Here is an 11227-nt window from a genome sequence, read left to right as displayed (position 1 = left end):
TTATTTTAATTCGGATTAGTAGAAGTTATTCTTATTCCACCCTCGATTTTATTACATCAAATAGGTAATAAGCCATAATCTAAATTACCAGACGTATGTACGATAACTAAAATGCTAATTCATTTTCAAGGGCTAGTTAAAGTCCGCCCGCTTTGGAATATAAAAACCTTCCATTTTCACTCAGTTCCATTGTGAAGGGGTTAACGTTCCGGGCCGCAGCCACAGATCAGCAGAATGGGTGATAAGGACCTACTTGTAATATAATATACTAAAGTTAAAAAATTCTTTGATACCATAAGTGATATATTCTTTCAGTTGTCGGACGATTCCATTGAGTCGGCCACTGTGAAGAAAAATGTGGGAAAAAAGGTGCAGAACCCCAAAATTCCTTGGTACATGGCCGGTGGATTCGTCCTTTTCTGGGCCTCTCTTTTCCTGGCAGTCGTCGTGCCACTCTTCCACCGCCTGCCCCAGGGAAATACCATCGAAGACGCCTCCAAGGGTGTCTTCATTGCCGAACGGGCCCAGGATAATCTATATGACTTCGCAAAGATTGGCATCAAATTGGTCGGAAGCGATGGAAATGAGCATAAAACAGTTCAATTTATACTGCGGGAACTGGCACTTATTAAGGCAAATGTTCGGGAAGACTATTTTGACATGGAGACTGACCACCAGATTGCCTATGGATCGTATTTGAGGAACGGTGCGCAGTATCAGTACCAGGGTGTGCAAAATATTGTGGTTAAAATAACGCCAAAGGGCAGCACGAGCCAAAATTACCTACTGGTCAACTCGCACTTTGACTCAAAGCCCACAAGTCCGTCTGCCGGTGATGCGGGTCACATGATTGTGACCATGTTGGAGGTGATCAGAATAATCACAACCTCCAGTGAAAAGTTGACGCACACCATTATCTTTCTCTTCAACGGTTCCGAGGAGAATTCCCTGCAGGGATCGCACGGTTTCATCAGCTCACACAAATGGGCACCATTCTGCAAGTTAGTTAAAATCGCTTTTATTTTCTTGACTTTACTTTAATTTATATTTTTTAAGGATTGTCATAAATTTGGATGCAGCTGGCAGTGGCTGTCGGGAGCTTTTATTCCAGACAGGACCCAACAACCCCTGGCTTGTCAAGGTAATAGCTTTGGTGCAGTCTTTATAGAGGGGTACTCCAATCAATCGATCTATTTCCTTGCAGTACTACAAACAGAACGCTGAGCATCCGTTTGCAACCACAATGGCTGAGGAAATTTTCCAAACTGGCATCATACCGTCGGACACTGATTTCAGCATCTTCTCCGACTATGGTAACCTCGTTGGTAAGCAACCAAACCGAAAGACACTCACATGCGGAAATGCTGATTAAATCATTCGTAATCGCAGGTTATGATATTGGTCTGGTTTGCAACGGTTTCGTCTATCACACAAAGTACGATCGATATGATGTTATACCAAGGGGATCCATTCAAAACACGGGCGATAACCTTTTGGGTTTGGTACGCGCTCTGGCAAATGCACCAGAATTGGCTGACAACACTGTACGTTCTTGTTGAGCACAGAAAAAATGTTTTCTCTAATCATTTGCGATATTTTAGGAAACCGGAAAAGCAGTGTTCTTTGATGTCCTGGGACTGTTCTTCGTTAGTTACTCGGCAGATGATGGCAAAACGCTTAACTATGCCGTGGCCGGCATCGCAATCGTACTGGTTTATGTATCCCTCTTGCGCATTGCAGACGTTTCGAATGTTACCTCCGCCCAGGTACTGAGCTGGTTTGTCCTCATCCTTGTCCTCCAAGTGGTTGCCTTTGTCTTGGGCCTGGCCCTGCCAATAGTGATCGCCTACATGTTCGACAAGAACGGACTGTCCCTCACCTACTTCAGCACTCCGGCACTTTCACTTGGCCTCTATGTGAGTCCGAGTCTTTTGGGACTTGCCCTACCCAGTGTCATCTACCTCAAGCTGCAGAAGAATGTGAGTTATATAAACTAAATTTTATGTGGTAAACTTGTAATGTAAGCTTTCATTTTATTAACAGGAAAAACTAACTTATGCCCACCAATTGCAAATGGCTCTTCATGGACATGCAGTTGTCTTGTCAGTGCTTGGGATTGCCATAAATTACTATGGCCTGCGTACCACCTATGTCATCACATGGACCCTTGTGTTCTACGTCATACCCATGGCTCTCAATTTGGTGACCACACTCCAGGATCGAGGATTCTCGTGGACGGGAATCGTCAAGATAATTCAGGTGTGCCCTTTCCTGTACAACAGCTATCTGTTCTACACATTCATCGTTATACTTACCCCCATGATGGGTCGCTTTGGACAGTGAGTGTGACAAGACTAGGTTTTTGGGAGGGAATGGCTACTGATCTCTATTTTTTTAATTTGTTTTTCAGGACCACCAATCCTGACTTGATCATTTCAGCTTTGGCTGCTTTGGGAACCATTTTTTCAATGGGCTTTTTGGTATGTTTTCCCATTGCTTTTGATTTATCAAGTGGTTTAACTTATATCCCTAGATTTTGCTGATAAATGTGTCACGTCGATCGGGCTTTATTCTTGTGGTCTTGTTGGCCATAAGTGCTGCCACTATCTACATTGCTAGCTCCACGGAAATCGGTTTCCCATATCGTCCCAAAACTAATGTCGAAAGGGTTTACTATTTGGTAAGTGATATAATTGAAGCGGTCACTTGAGGTCACTTTTATTAACTGATCTGTGCGCATACACATTTCACAGCATGTGCGTCGAACCTTTTACGAATACGATGGCACCGTCAGCAAGGATGAGTCTGGATATCTGTTCAATTTCCAGGATCGTCGTGGCAGTGCTCCTTTGGTGGAGGCCAACGTGGATCTAGCTGGTATGGTGAGCATGGCATCTGATTGTGCAAAGTACATGATGTGCGGTGTACCATATCCCGATGCTCGCTATGTGAAGAGTCGTCTGAATGGCACTTGGCTGGCCAGGGATGTACCCATAGAACCCTCAACTGATAGCCCCTTGGAGCTCCTGAGCAAAACCGTTTTGGCAGATGGCCAGACCGTGCGTCTCGAGTTCAAGATCAATTTCACAGACCATTCGACTCTGTATATCCAGCCCTTCGAGGACGTGACCATCAGCAGTTGGTCGTTACTCGATAGCTTACTGGCCAGTACCCCGCCCTATTATCTGTTTTTTACCTATGGCGTGGATGGATCGCCCGTAAACCTTACACTTGAGATAAAAGTAAGCTATTGCTGATTCTTATTCCTAGAAATGAGTATCAAATGGTATTCGTTTTTATTTTCTAGAAATCCAATGGGGACTTCAACGTACCACTCACACAAATTGGTATTGGTCGACAGTTTATGCATACTAAAGGCGATTTAACTGCTCAGAAGTTTGCCGAAACCTTCCCCGACACGGCGGTCCTTATTGAATGGCCGGCGGACTACCATCGATACATATTCTAATTTGACTTTATAGTGTATTGTATACGAATAAAAACTTAATTATACTTCAAATCGAAGCCCCTCTACTTTTTACAAACTAAAACTAGGCAGTAATCTTTCGGTTGCAAAGATCTGACATCATAAAAATCACTTATCAATTATAACGCATAAGTGGTAAGATTAGTTTTATATTGCTGAAATTCATGGCTCTTAACTATTATGGACAACGTGCCACATATTTTATTATGTGGACCCTGAATGGAACAGATATAAAATTCAATACTTACCATGGATTTAACATTTTAAAATATTTTTTAAACGATTAATAGAAAATATGTTTAAAAATTGTGTATATATGAAATAGGTCATATATAAAAAATATATATTATTTTTTTAAACAAAGTGCAGATTTATGGTTATTTTTTAAATTGGTAAAAAACCATTTGCTACTGATGTTTTTTTTTTTGGAAATTTTACGTTTTTAATTTCCTTGGAAAAATACAAACAAATTCGCAGGACATTAAAGTCTCACTTTTTGTGTTAGTAAGTAAGCATTATAATAAGCTAAAAGCAATCAAGGAAACATCAGCAAAAAATGTATAATTGCAAAGATGTTTATTAGTTTGCTATTTTATTTTTGTTTTGATAAAAAAAATGTTGCATTGTTTTCAATAAAATTAAACTATTTTCTTTTTAACAGGAGAACAAATCATAGTTACAAGATTTAATGTTTATTTTTAAACTGAACCGCCATGAACCGGTATACTAGTTCATTCTTCCGCCGTCACTGGTACATGGAACCAATCGGTAAAACAGCTGTTTTCTGTGTTACCGTTTTGCCCATGACCAAACAGCTTGTTGATTTTTGCAGTTAACGCTTCTCAGGACTGATAATGTCCGATTCATCACTCAAACCGCCCGCCAGTAACCAACCGATGAGGCCTCCGCAGCTAGTGGCTCCAGGAAGATCCACCGGTGGCCTCCAGTTACCCGTCACTGCGCCCCAGAAGCTGAACGCCAGCTGCAATGGAAGCGCATCCTCCTCCGCTTCTGGCTCGGCCACCGGCAATCCCCGGAACAAGTGTGCCCTGAAGCCGGGCTACTCCCTGATGAGCTGGATACGACTGTGCAATTCCGGAGCCGATCTATCCGGAACCGGAGGACGTGTGGTGCCCGTTTCTAAGACTGAATTGGCCCTTCATAACAAAGTGGACGACGCCTGGATGGCCATTCGTGGTCGTGTCTTCAATGTCACCCGCTACATGGACTTTCATCCGGGCGGAGTGGATGAACTGATGCGAGGAGTTGGTCGCGATGCCACCAAATTGTTCGATGAGGTGCACGCCTGGGTCAACTATCCGCAATTGTTGGGCAAGTGCTATGTGGGACCACTTAAGGAGAATGAGACAAAGCCCTCCAAAGATGCTCCTCAAATTGCCAATGCGGTTTTGAAGCCTCCGGAGATTGTGCCCCGCTTCGATTGGATTCAGCAGAGGAGCGAACTAACCCTAATCTTCTACACCCGCAGCTTGGCCAATCCTGGCTTGCTAATCCGGCGCAAGGACTCCCAGCAGCTGGCTGTTAGGGTTTTGGTCCAGCACATCTGGCATTCTTTCGACTTTCAGCTAACCGACCCGGTGGAATGGCCTCCAAAGGTGGCGAAAATCGGAACAGAGACGGGGAAAATTGAGTTGGTGCTGGGCAAGATGGAGCCAGCACCTTGGCCAATTTATGGCACACATGTGTCCAGCAAATTGGACTCCATCAGCATGCAAGAAGAAGCCTACGACTGTGAAGTAACTCACCGCAAGGATTTCAATCACGACTCCTTTGAGCTGAGCCTGCAGAGCGTTCAGCATGAAGTGCTGATGATCCCGCCAGTGGGTTACCACGTGGACATAGAAGTCCCACTGGCGGATGGTGCGGCAATGCAACGCAGCTACACACCTGTGGATCATTCCTATCTCCAGTTGGATAAGATCGCGCCATCGAATTCCGAATGCCTTAACTTTGTAATCAAAAGATATGCGAATGGACCCGTTTCCAGTCATCTGCATGCGCTACAAGTTGGATCTCGCGTCCAGCTGAGTCCGCCACGTGGAACCTTCCAGCTCTCGGAGCTCACTGCACATAGAAACATTCTTCTCCTGGCCGCAGGAAGCGGCCTAACGCCTATTTTAAGTTTAATTCAGCCCATGCTGAAGAGGAGTACAAATCGAATGTGAGTTCTTAAAGATAAAAAACTAGAAAAACTCTACAAATTTGTAACTATATCTCTTCCACAGTGAAAGCCTGCAGCTTTTTTACTTTAACAAAACTGCAGAGGACATCTGGTTGAAGGAGAAACTAGAGGAAATTCACACGCAGGACGAGAGATTCAGCTGCACAAATGTGCTTTCCCAAGCGGAGGATAATCCGCAGAGGATTTCTTTGGAGCTACTGACTCCTTTGTTCCAGAAAAAACAACCGGAGAGATGTACTTATGTGGCCATATGTGGACCAAGTGGCTTCAACGCCGCTGCCGTCGATATCTTGACCCAGCTGGACATTAAGTTCAATCAAATACACGTTTTCCGTGGCTAAATGGAGAAATGAATGGCTTTGCCTTCGTAATCTTCATCACTTTTATTAACTGTATCGCAAATGTTTTCGACTTTTGTTGTTTTTTTTATTGTTTTTACATGTTTTCGTTTTTAATAATTTAATAAGTTTAACAAATACTAGAAAATTGTAGTTGGATTTGTTATCATTTGCTTGCTGACCTTCTATTCTCTATTGTCGAAATCGCCTCAATGCAACATTTTTCGCTTATGTAGAATTGTAAATAACCGACAACCGAACAGTAACCAGATGGAGGGCAGCGTACAAAAACAAATAGAAACATCAGAGTTTGATATTTATATAAAGAATATATAGGATGTTTAGAATAGCTGGTTTTACATTTCATCGCAAAACGCCAAGAGGAACCGCTGCCGAGTTCTCAGTTACGTGTTACGAGTTTCGAATTGTAAGCACATTGCAGCACATTGGCGACATTGACATAATATTTAAGTGGCGCCCACAAGGACGTTTAAGTAGACATCCGTACGTGTGATTGTGTGATGGTATGTGTTGTGTATGCGGGTGTCCGTGCAACTCCAGATCCACACTTAGTACGAGCGAATCGCCGGTGGCACCGTGGAGACCTCGCCATCGAGCGTCGAATCGATCACGTTTCTGTAGTCCAGCGTAATGTCACCATTGTCATTGCACACCCACGAAAGGGTGTGTTTGCGCCAATGCTGATCCATGGGCTTCTTTTGCTGTCCTTCGAGGGGTTTGCTGAAATCCTGCAAGCAACACAAGCTTCCATTTATAACCACTTTTCAAATGCTTCGAGGGCATTTAAAAACTTACATATTCATCCTCGCGAACCTTGAAATCCTCACGAGCATGGGCACCACGCGATTCCTTGCGCGCCTCAGCGCTCACAATGGTCATCTGGGCATTGGCCAGCAGGTTCTGCAGTTCGAGGGTCTCTATCAGATCGGAGTTCCAGATGAGTGACCTTTACAAGGCCAAGAAGTGTTAGCGAAAGCCAAAAGTAGGGAATTTCATATTACCCACCTATCGACAACCTTGACATCCTTGAATTGCTTGTAGATCTCCTTCATCTTGTTAACGCCGTCCTGGAGGATGGGGCCATCGCGGAACACAGCAGCATGGTGCTGCATGGTCTTCTGCATCTTGAGACGCAGATCGGCGGTGGTGATCGAGCCGTTGGCATGGCGCAGCTTGTCCAGATTGGCCACCGAGGCCTCGCCAGCGTTCTCCTTGAGGGTGGGGGCCGGGGCACCGGGCTTGTTCAGCTCGGCGATGGTCTTGGCGCAGGCACGTCCAAAGACGACCAGATCCAGCAGCGAATTGGCACCCAAACGATTGGCACCGTGCACCGAACTGGAGGCAGCCTCACCGGCGGCATACAATCCCGGCACAATCACATCCTTGCCATCCTTGTCGATGGTGATCACCTGGCCGCGATAATTGGTCGGCACACCGCCCATGTTGTAGTGCACCGTCGGCAGCACGGGGATGGGCTCACGGGTCACATCCACACCGGCAAAGATCATGGCGGTCTCCGAGATGCCGGGCAGACGTTCGGCCAGCTGCTTGGGCGGCAGATGATGCAGCTGCAGGTAGACGTGATCCTTGTCGGGACCAGCGCCGCGACCCTCCATAATCTCGATGGTCATCGAGCGTGAGACAACGTCACGGGAGGCCAGATCCTTGGCCACCGGAGCGTAGCGCTCCATGAAGCGCTCACCATTGCCGTTGATCAGGTAGCCACCCTCGCCGCGGCAGCCCTCGGTGATGAGGCAGCCGGCGCCATAGATGCCGGTCGGATGGAACTGCACGAACTCCAGATCCTGGGAGGGTAGACCCTGGCGGGCCACCATGGCGGTGCCGTCACCGGTGCACGTGTGCGCCGAGGTGCACGAGAAGAAGGCACGTCCATAGCCGCCGGTGGCAATGACCGTGTTCTTGGCCCGGAACCTGTGCAGTGTGCCATCCTCCAGATTGAGCGCCAACACGCCACGGCACTCGCCCTCCTCGAAGATCAGATCCAGGGCAAAGTACTCCACAAAGTAGTTGCAGTCATAGCTCAGCGATTGGCCGTACAGTGTGTGCAGCAGCGAGTGACCCGTGCGATCGGCCACGGCGCAACAGCGATGGGCCTGACCGCCCTTGCCGAACTTCAGACTCTGACCGCCGAAGGCGCGCTGGTAGATCTTACCGTCCTGGGTGCGCGAGAAGGGCATGCCATAGTTCTCCAGCTCAATGACGGCCTTGGGCGCCTCGCGGGTCATATAGTGGATGGCGTCCTGGTCGCCCAGCCAATCGGAGCCCTTGACCGTGTCGTACATGTGCCACTTCCAGTCGTCCTCCTCCATGTTGCCCAGCGCCGCATTGATTCCGCCCTGGGCGGCGATCGTGTGCGAGCGGGTGGGGAATAGTTTGGTGATCACCGCCGTGCGGAATCCCTCGGCCACCAGACCGAAGGCAGCCCGCAAGCCGGCACCTCCTGCTCCCACGACGATCGCATCGTAGGCGTGATCCACCACCGGGTACTGCTTCGAAATCAGGTCCGGATTGGCCGCCGAGGCCTGCTGGCGGCCGTGTGTGATGTGGTAGCTGCGCTGCACTCCGATCGCGGCGGCACGTTGCTGTAAAAAAAAAGGGGAATGGCAATATAAAGATCAGAAATGGGACTATACATATATATTTCATATTTACACTCCCTCGCAGAGGGTATAATAAAGTTTGCAACGCATTGAAGGTATATATATTCTTGATCAGCATCACTAAAAGAGTCGATCTCGCCTTGTGTTCATGTCCATGTTTCTAAGCTTAAAACTGTCTAGTTTGTATATATTTAAGTCGACAATACAGCTCCCAAACGTACAATCAAAATACAAATTTTTTTATTTATAACTTTACTGTTTTTTATTTTTGCAAATATGCTTTAAAAAAAACGTTTAATGTTTTAATACCTGGGTATATAATTTTGCCAACGTTTGGTTTCTTTCTTGATTGACTGATAAAAAAAAGGTCTTCTTAGATGCTAATAATAAAAAAGAGGATTTTAAAAATATGGTGTTCCAGATGACCATATTATTATATTATCATATTAAGGATTTAGTAATGTTTTAATTTAAAAAAAAAAACAAAGCAGTTAAAAAAAAATTGTTCATCCTCAGTCGCTATAAGTCATTTCTATTCAAAACCTATTTTACCTATAATTGTCCAAAAGGTCAAAAAGAGTCGCGTATTGATCAATACATAGATAGAAACGTATAAAACTATTAATTTTCGTTGTGTATAGCTGTGATTACTTTAATGGCCCATACGCTGCAGTTTGTAAGTGGGATAGAACAATTTACTGATTTAAAATCCCGGCTTGCCTATAAAGTCATCAAAGCATTGCTTGTTTTAGTCATTCAACCATAATTCGCAACCATTCGTGAAAAAAAAATTACGTAAACTTAAGAGATAACTGCTGCCTTTTCCTGCTTATTTTTAATAACAGGGGAGTGGAGATTTCATGTGAATAATAAATGTTTACTTGTTACTACATTTATTTAGTAAGGTGAGGTGTACAATATTTAAGTACATATTTAAAATTATTTTTATAGGCGTTCCCTTTTTGTTTTATTTTTTGACAACTGTTCTATTATAGAACCAAAAATGTCACTTAGCTTCTGAAGGAGTACTTTAATGTTTTATTATTATACTTAATGTTTTGTTAAGTCTCTATTTGGACTTAGTATAACGTTAAAACATAATAACAAATAAATAGGTTTTTTGACAACAAAGGTTAGGTTCTATACCTATACTAATTATGAATTTGGAACAACTAATTATTGTTATCTTATCAAAAGATTACAAAAACAAGTTGTCAAAGTGCACTAAAAGTAATTGCAATTAAGAAGCCGAAAAAGAACTAAAGCAAAATAAAAACAAGATGGGTAACTAAAGGTAATACTGAGAGGGGAACATTAGAACTCTTCTACAAAGATTTGCTGATGACGTCTACAATTTGAGAGAAGTAGAAAGAGAGACTTGCAGTGATAACTGCTTATGTAATGAACAAATTAAATAATTTTACTGGATTACATCGGGGGGTCTACTATTTGAAGGGGGGCGGTGGGGGTGGATCAGCTCAATTGTATAATCAGCTGTTAGTTTTGTTAGCTGACCGACGTGCCTCCATATCTCTCTCCCCCTCTCTTACGCTCTCACTCTCTGGATTAATATATTTTATTCTCTTTCCTGCCGATTTCAACGATTGAGCGTAACTTGTAGAGGTTTTCAAGGCGTGTCGTCGATCCAAAATTAAATGTTATTAAGTGAATTTGTTGCACGCATAGCGAAATCCACAATAACAGAGTAGTTTTCAGGGGTGTAGAGGGGAAGGGGGGCGCGGGGCGGCAACATAACATAACCTCCCTGGTGCACACCTTACATTTCACTTTAAAATCATGAAAATCACAAAACACAGTTGGATAACGTTATAGTTTCTATATATCCATGAAAGTACAGTAGACGGAGGGCCAATATCAAACACTAAGTCCCCGAATTCTAAGCAAATTACATAACACAACCCACGAGCGGCGCGTTTTTGGCCAATTTCTTGGCCTTTTACGTTGTCACATCACGAGCGTTTGGGGTTCCTCACAGACCCTCGGTTGTATAACCACAATTACTATAGATTTCTATAGGTTTTCTCGAAGACGCGATGCAATTTTTCTCCCCGGGAGACAACTTACCATGGAGGCGACTGCATTTTTGGCCAAAATCGATGGCACACGCATGATTCCGGACATGGTTGGCTGGGCTGCGAGGTTCTGCTACTTCTGCTGTTGCAAAATTCTGCAAGAGATTGGGCCAAGACAAAAGGTGTTTGTAAAAAACAAATAACTACGTGTGTGGGGGTGTCTATGTGATCGAAAGTGAAAAGTTTACAAACTTTCAAATGTTGTGTGTGAACTGCCGCTCGTCGGCACTGCAGTTCGGTTCACTAATGGCTCCAGGTGGAAGGAACCGGAACTGGTTCAATCTGATAAAGCATACGCAAATTTTTCGCTGCTCCAAATACACATATACATGTGTATGCTATATATGCAATTTTACCTTCATGTTTTTTAATGGAAATTTAGCACCTCTGCTATACGTATTTTGCTGCATATTTGCGTTTTTAAAATTAAACCTCGGTTCACTGAACTAAAAACTCAATGAACT

General features: G+C 44.4%; 3 protein-coding genes across 4 annotated transcripts; 2 read left to right on the top strand and 1 right to left on the bottom strand.

Moving 5' to 3' along the window:
• The first annotated feature begins 181 nt into the window (after window positions 1-181).
• LOC108147065 (endoplasmic reticulum metallopeptidase 1-like) lies at window positions 182-3520 on the top strand. The gene is made up of 11 exons (XM_017273356.2): window positions 182-255; window positions 316-1001; window positions 1057-1141; window positions 1205-1325; window positions 1390-1544; window positions 1602-1979; window positions 2044-2339; window positions 2411-2480; window positions 2534-2680; window positions 2754-3242; window positions 3308-3520. The coding sequence occupies exons 1-11, from the start codon at window positions 235-237 to the stop codon at window positions 3467-3469; spliced, it is 2610 nt and encodes an 869-aa protein (XP_017128845.1). The 5' UTR covers window positions 182-234; the 3' UTR covers window positions 3470-3520.
• Window positions 3521-4298: 778 nt separating this feature from the next.
• On the top strand, window positions 4299-6123 carry LOC108147054 (cytochrome b5 reductase 4). The gene is made up of 2 exons (XM_017273339.2): window positions 4299-5669; window positions 5734-6123. The coding sequence occupies exons 1-2, from the start codon at window positions 4342-4344 to the stop codon at window positions 6029-6031; spliced, it is 1626 nt and encodes a 541-aa protein (XP_017128828.1). The 5' UTR covers window positions 4299-4341; the 3' UTR covers window positions 6032-6123.
• Window positions 6059-11043, bottom strand: LOC108147053 (succinate dehydrogenase [ubiquinone] flavoprotein subunit, mitochondrial). Of its 2 annotated transcripts, XM_041707386.1 has the most exons (5): window positions 10956-11043; window positions 10756-10858; window positions 7055-8652; window positions 6845-6995; window positions 6059-6777 (listed from the first exon to the last, which is right to left on the bottom strand). In XM_041707386.1, exons 2-5 carry the CDS (start codon window positions 10810-10812, stop codon window positions 6598-6600), a joined length of 1986 nt encoding a protein of 661 aa, XP_041563320.1. In that variant the 5' UTR covers window positions 10813-10858; window positions 10956-11043; the 3' UTR covers window positions 6059-6597. The 2 variants fall into 2 exon arrangements, with proteins under 2 accessions (XP_041563320.1, XP_017128826.1); XM_017273337.2 differs by lacking the exon at window positions 10956-11043 and having other exon boundaries at window positions 10756-10948.
• Window positions 11044-11227: the final 184 nt, after the last annotated feature.

Source organism: Drosophila elegans, unplaced genomic scaffold (genome assembly GCF_018152505.1).
Source record: "Drosophila elegans isolate 14027-0461.03 unplaced genomic scaffold, ASM1815250v1 contig_183, whole genome shotgun sequence".
In the NCBI taxonomy this organism is placed as follows: domain Eukaryota; kingdom Metazoa; phylum Arthropoda; class Insecta; order Diptera; family Drosophilidae; genus Drosophila; species Drosophila elegans.
Note: the sequence above shows the minus strand (reverse complement) of the source record. Positions and strands in the feature narration are given on the sequence as shown.

Bases quoted from the DNA above. Each gene is read 5' to 3' on its own strand.
- LOC108147065 (XM_017273356.2), top strand. From the start codon at position 235: ATGGGTGATAAGGACCTACTT. The intron at 1,002-1,056 runs GTTAGTTAAAAT...ATATTTTTTAAG, and splicing joins AAATGGGCACCATTCTGCAA to GATTGTCATAAATTTGGATG. The intron at 2,681-2,753 runs GTAAGTGATATA...CACATTTCACAG, and splicing joins TCGAAAGGGTTTACTATTTG to CATGTGCGTCGAACCTTTTA.
- LOC108147053 (XM_041707386.1), bottom strand. From the start codon at position 10,812: ATGTCCGGAATCATGCGTGTGCCATCGATTTTGGCCAAAAATGCAGTC. The intron at 8,653-10,755 runs GTAAGTTGTCTC...TTTTTTTTACAG, and splicing joins AAAATGCAGTCGCCTCCATG to CAACGTGCCGCCGCGATCGG. The intron at 6,996-7,054 runs GTGGGTAATATG...GGCCTTGTAAAG, and splicing joins GATGTCAAGGTTGTCGATAG to GTCACTCATCTGGAACTCCG.
- LOC108147054 (XM_017273339.2), top strand. From the start codon at position 4,342: ATGTCCGATTCATCACTCAAACCGCCCGCCAGTAACCAACCGATGAGG. The intron at 5,670-5,733 runs GTGAGTTCTTAA...TCTCTTCCACAG, and splicing joins AAGAGGAGTACAAATCGAAT to TGAAAGCCTGCAGCTTTTTT.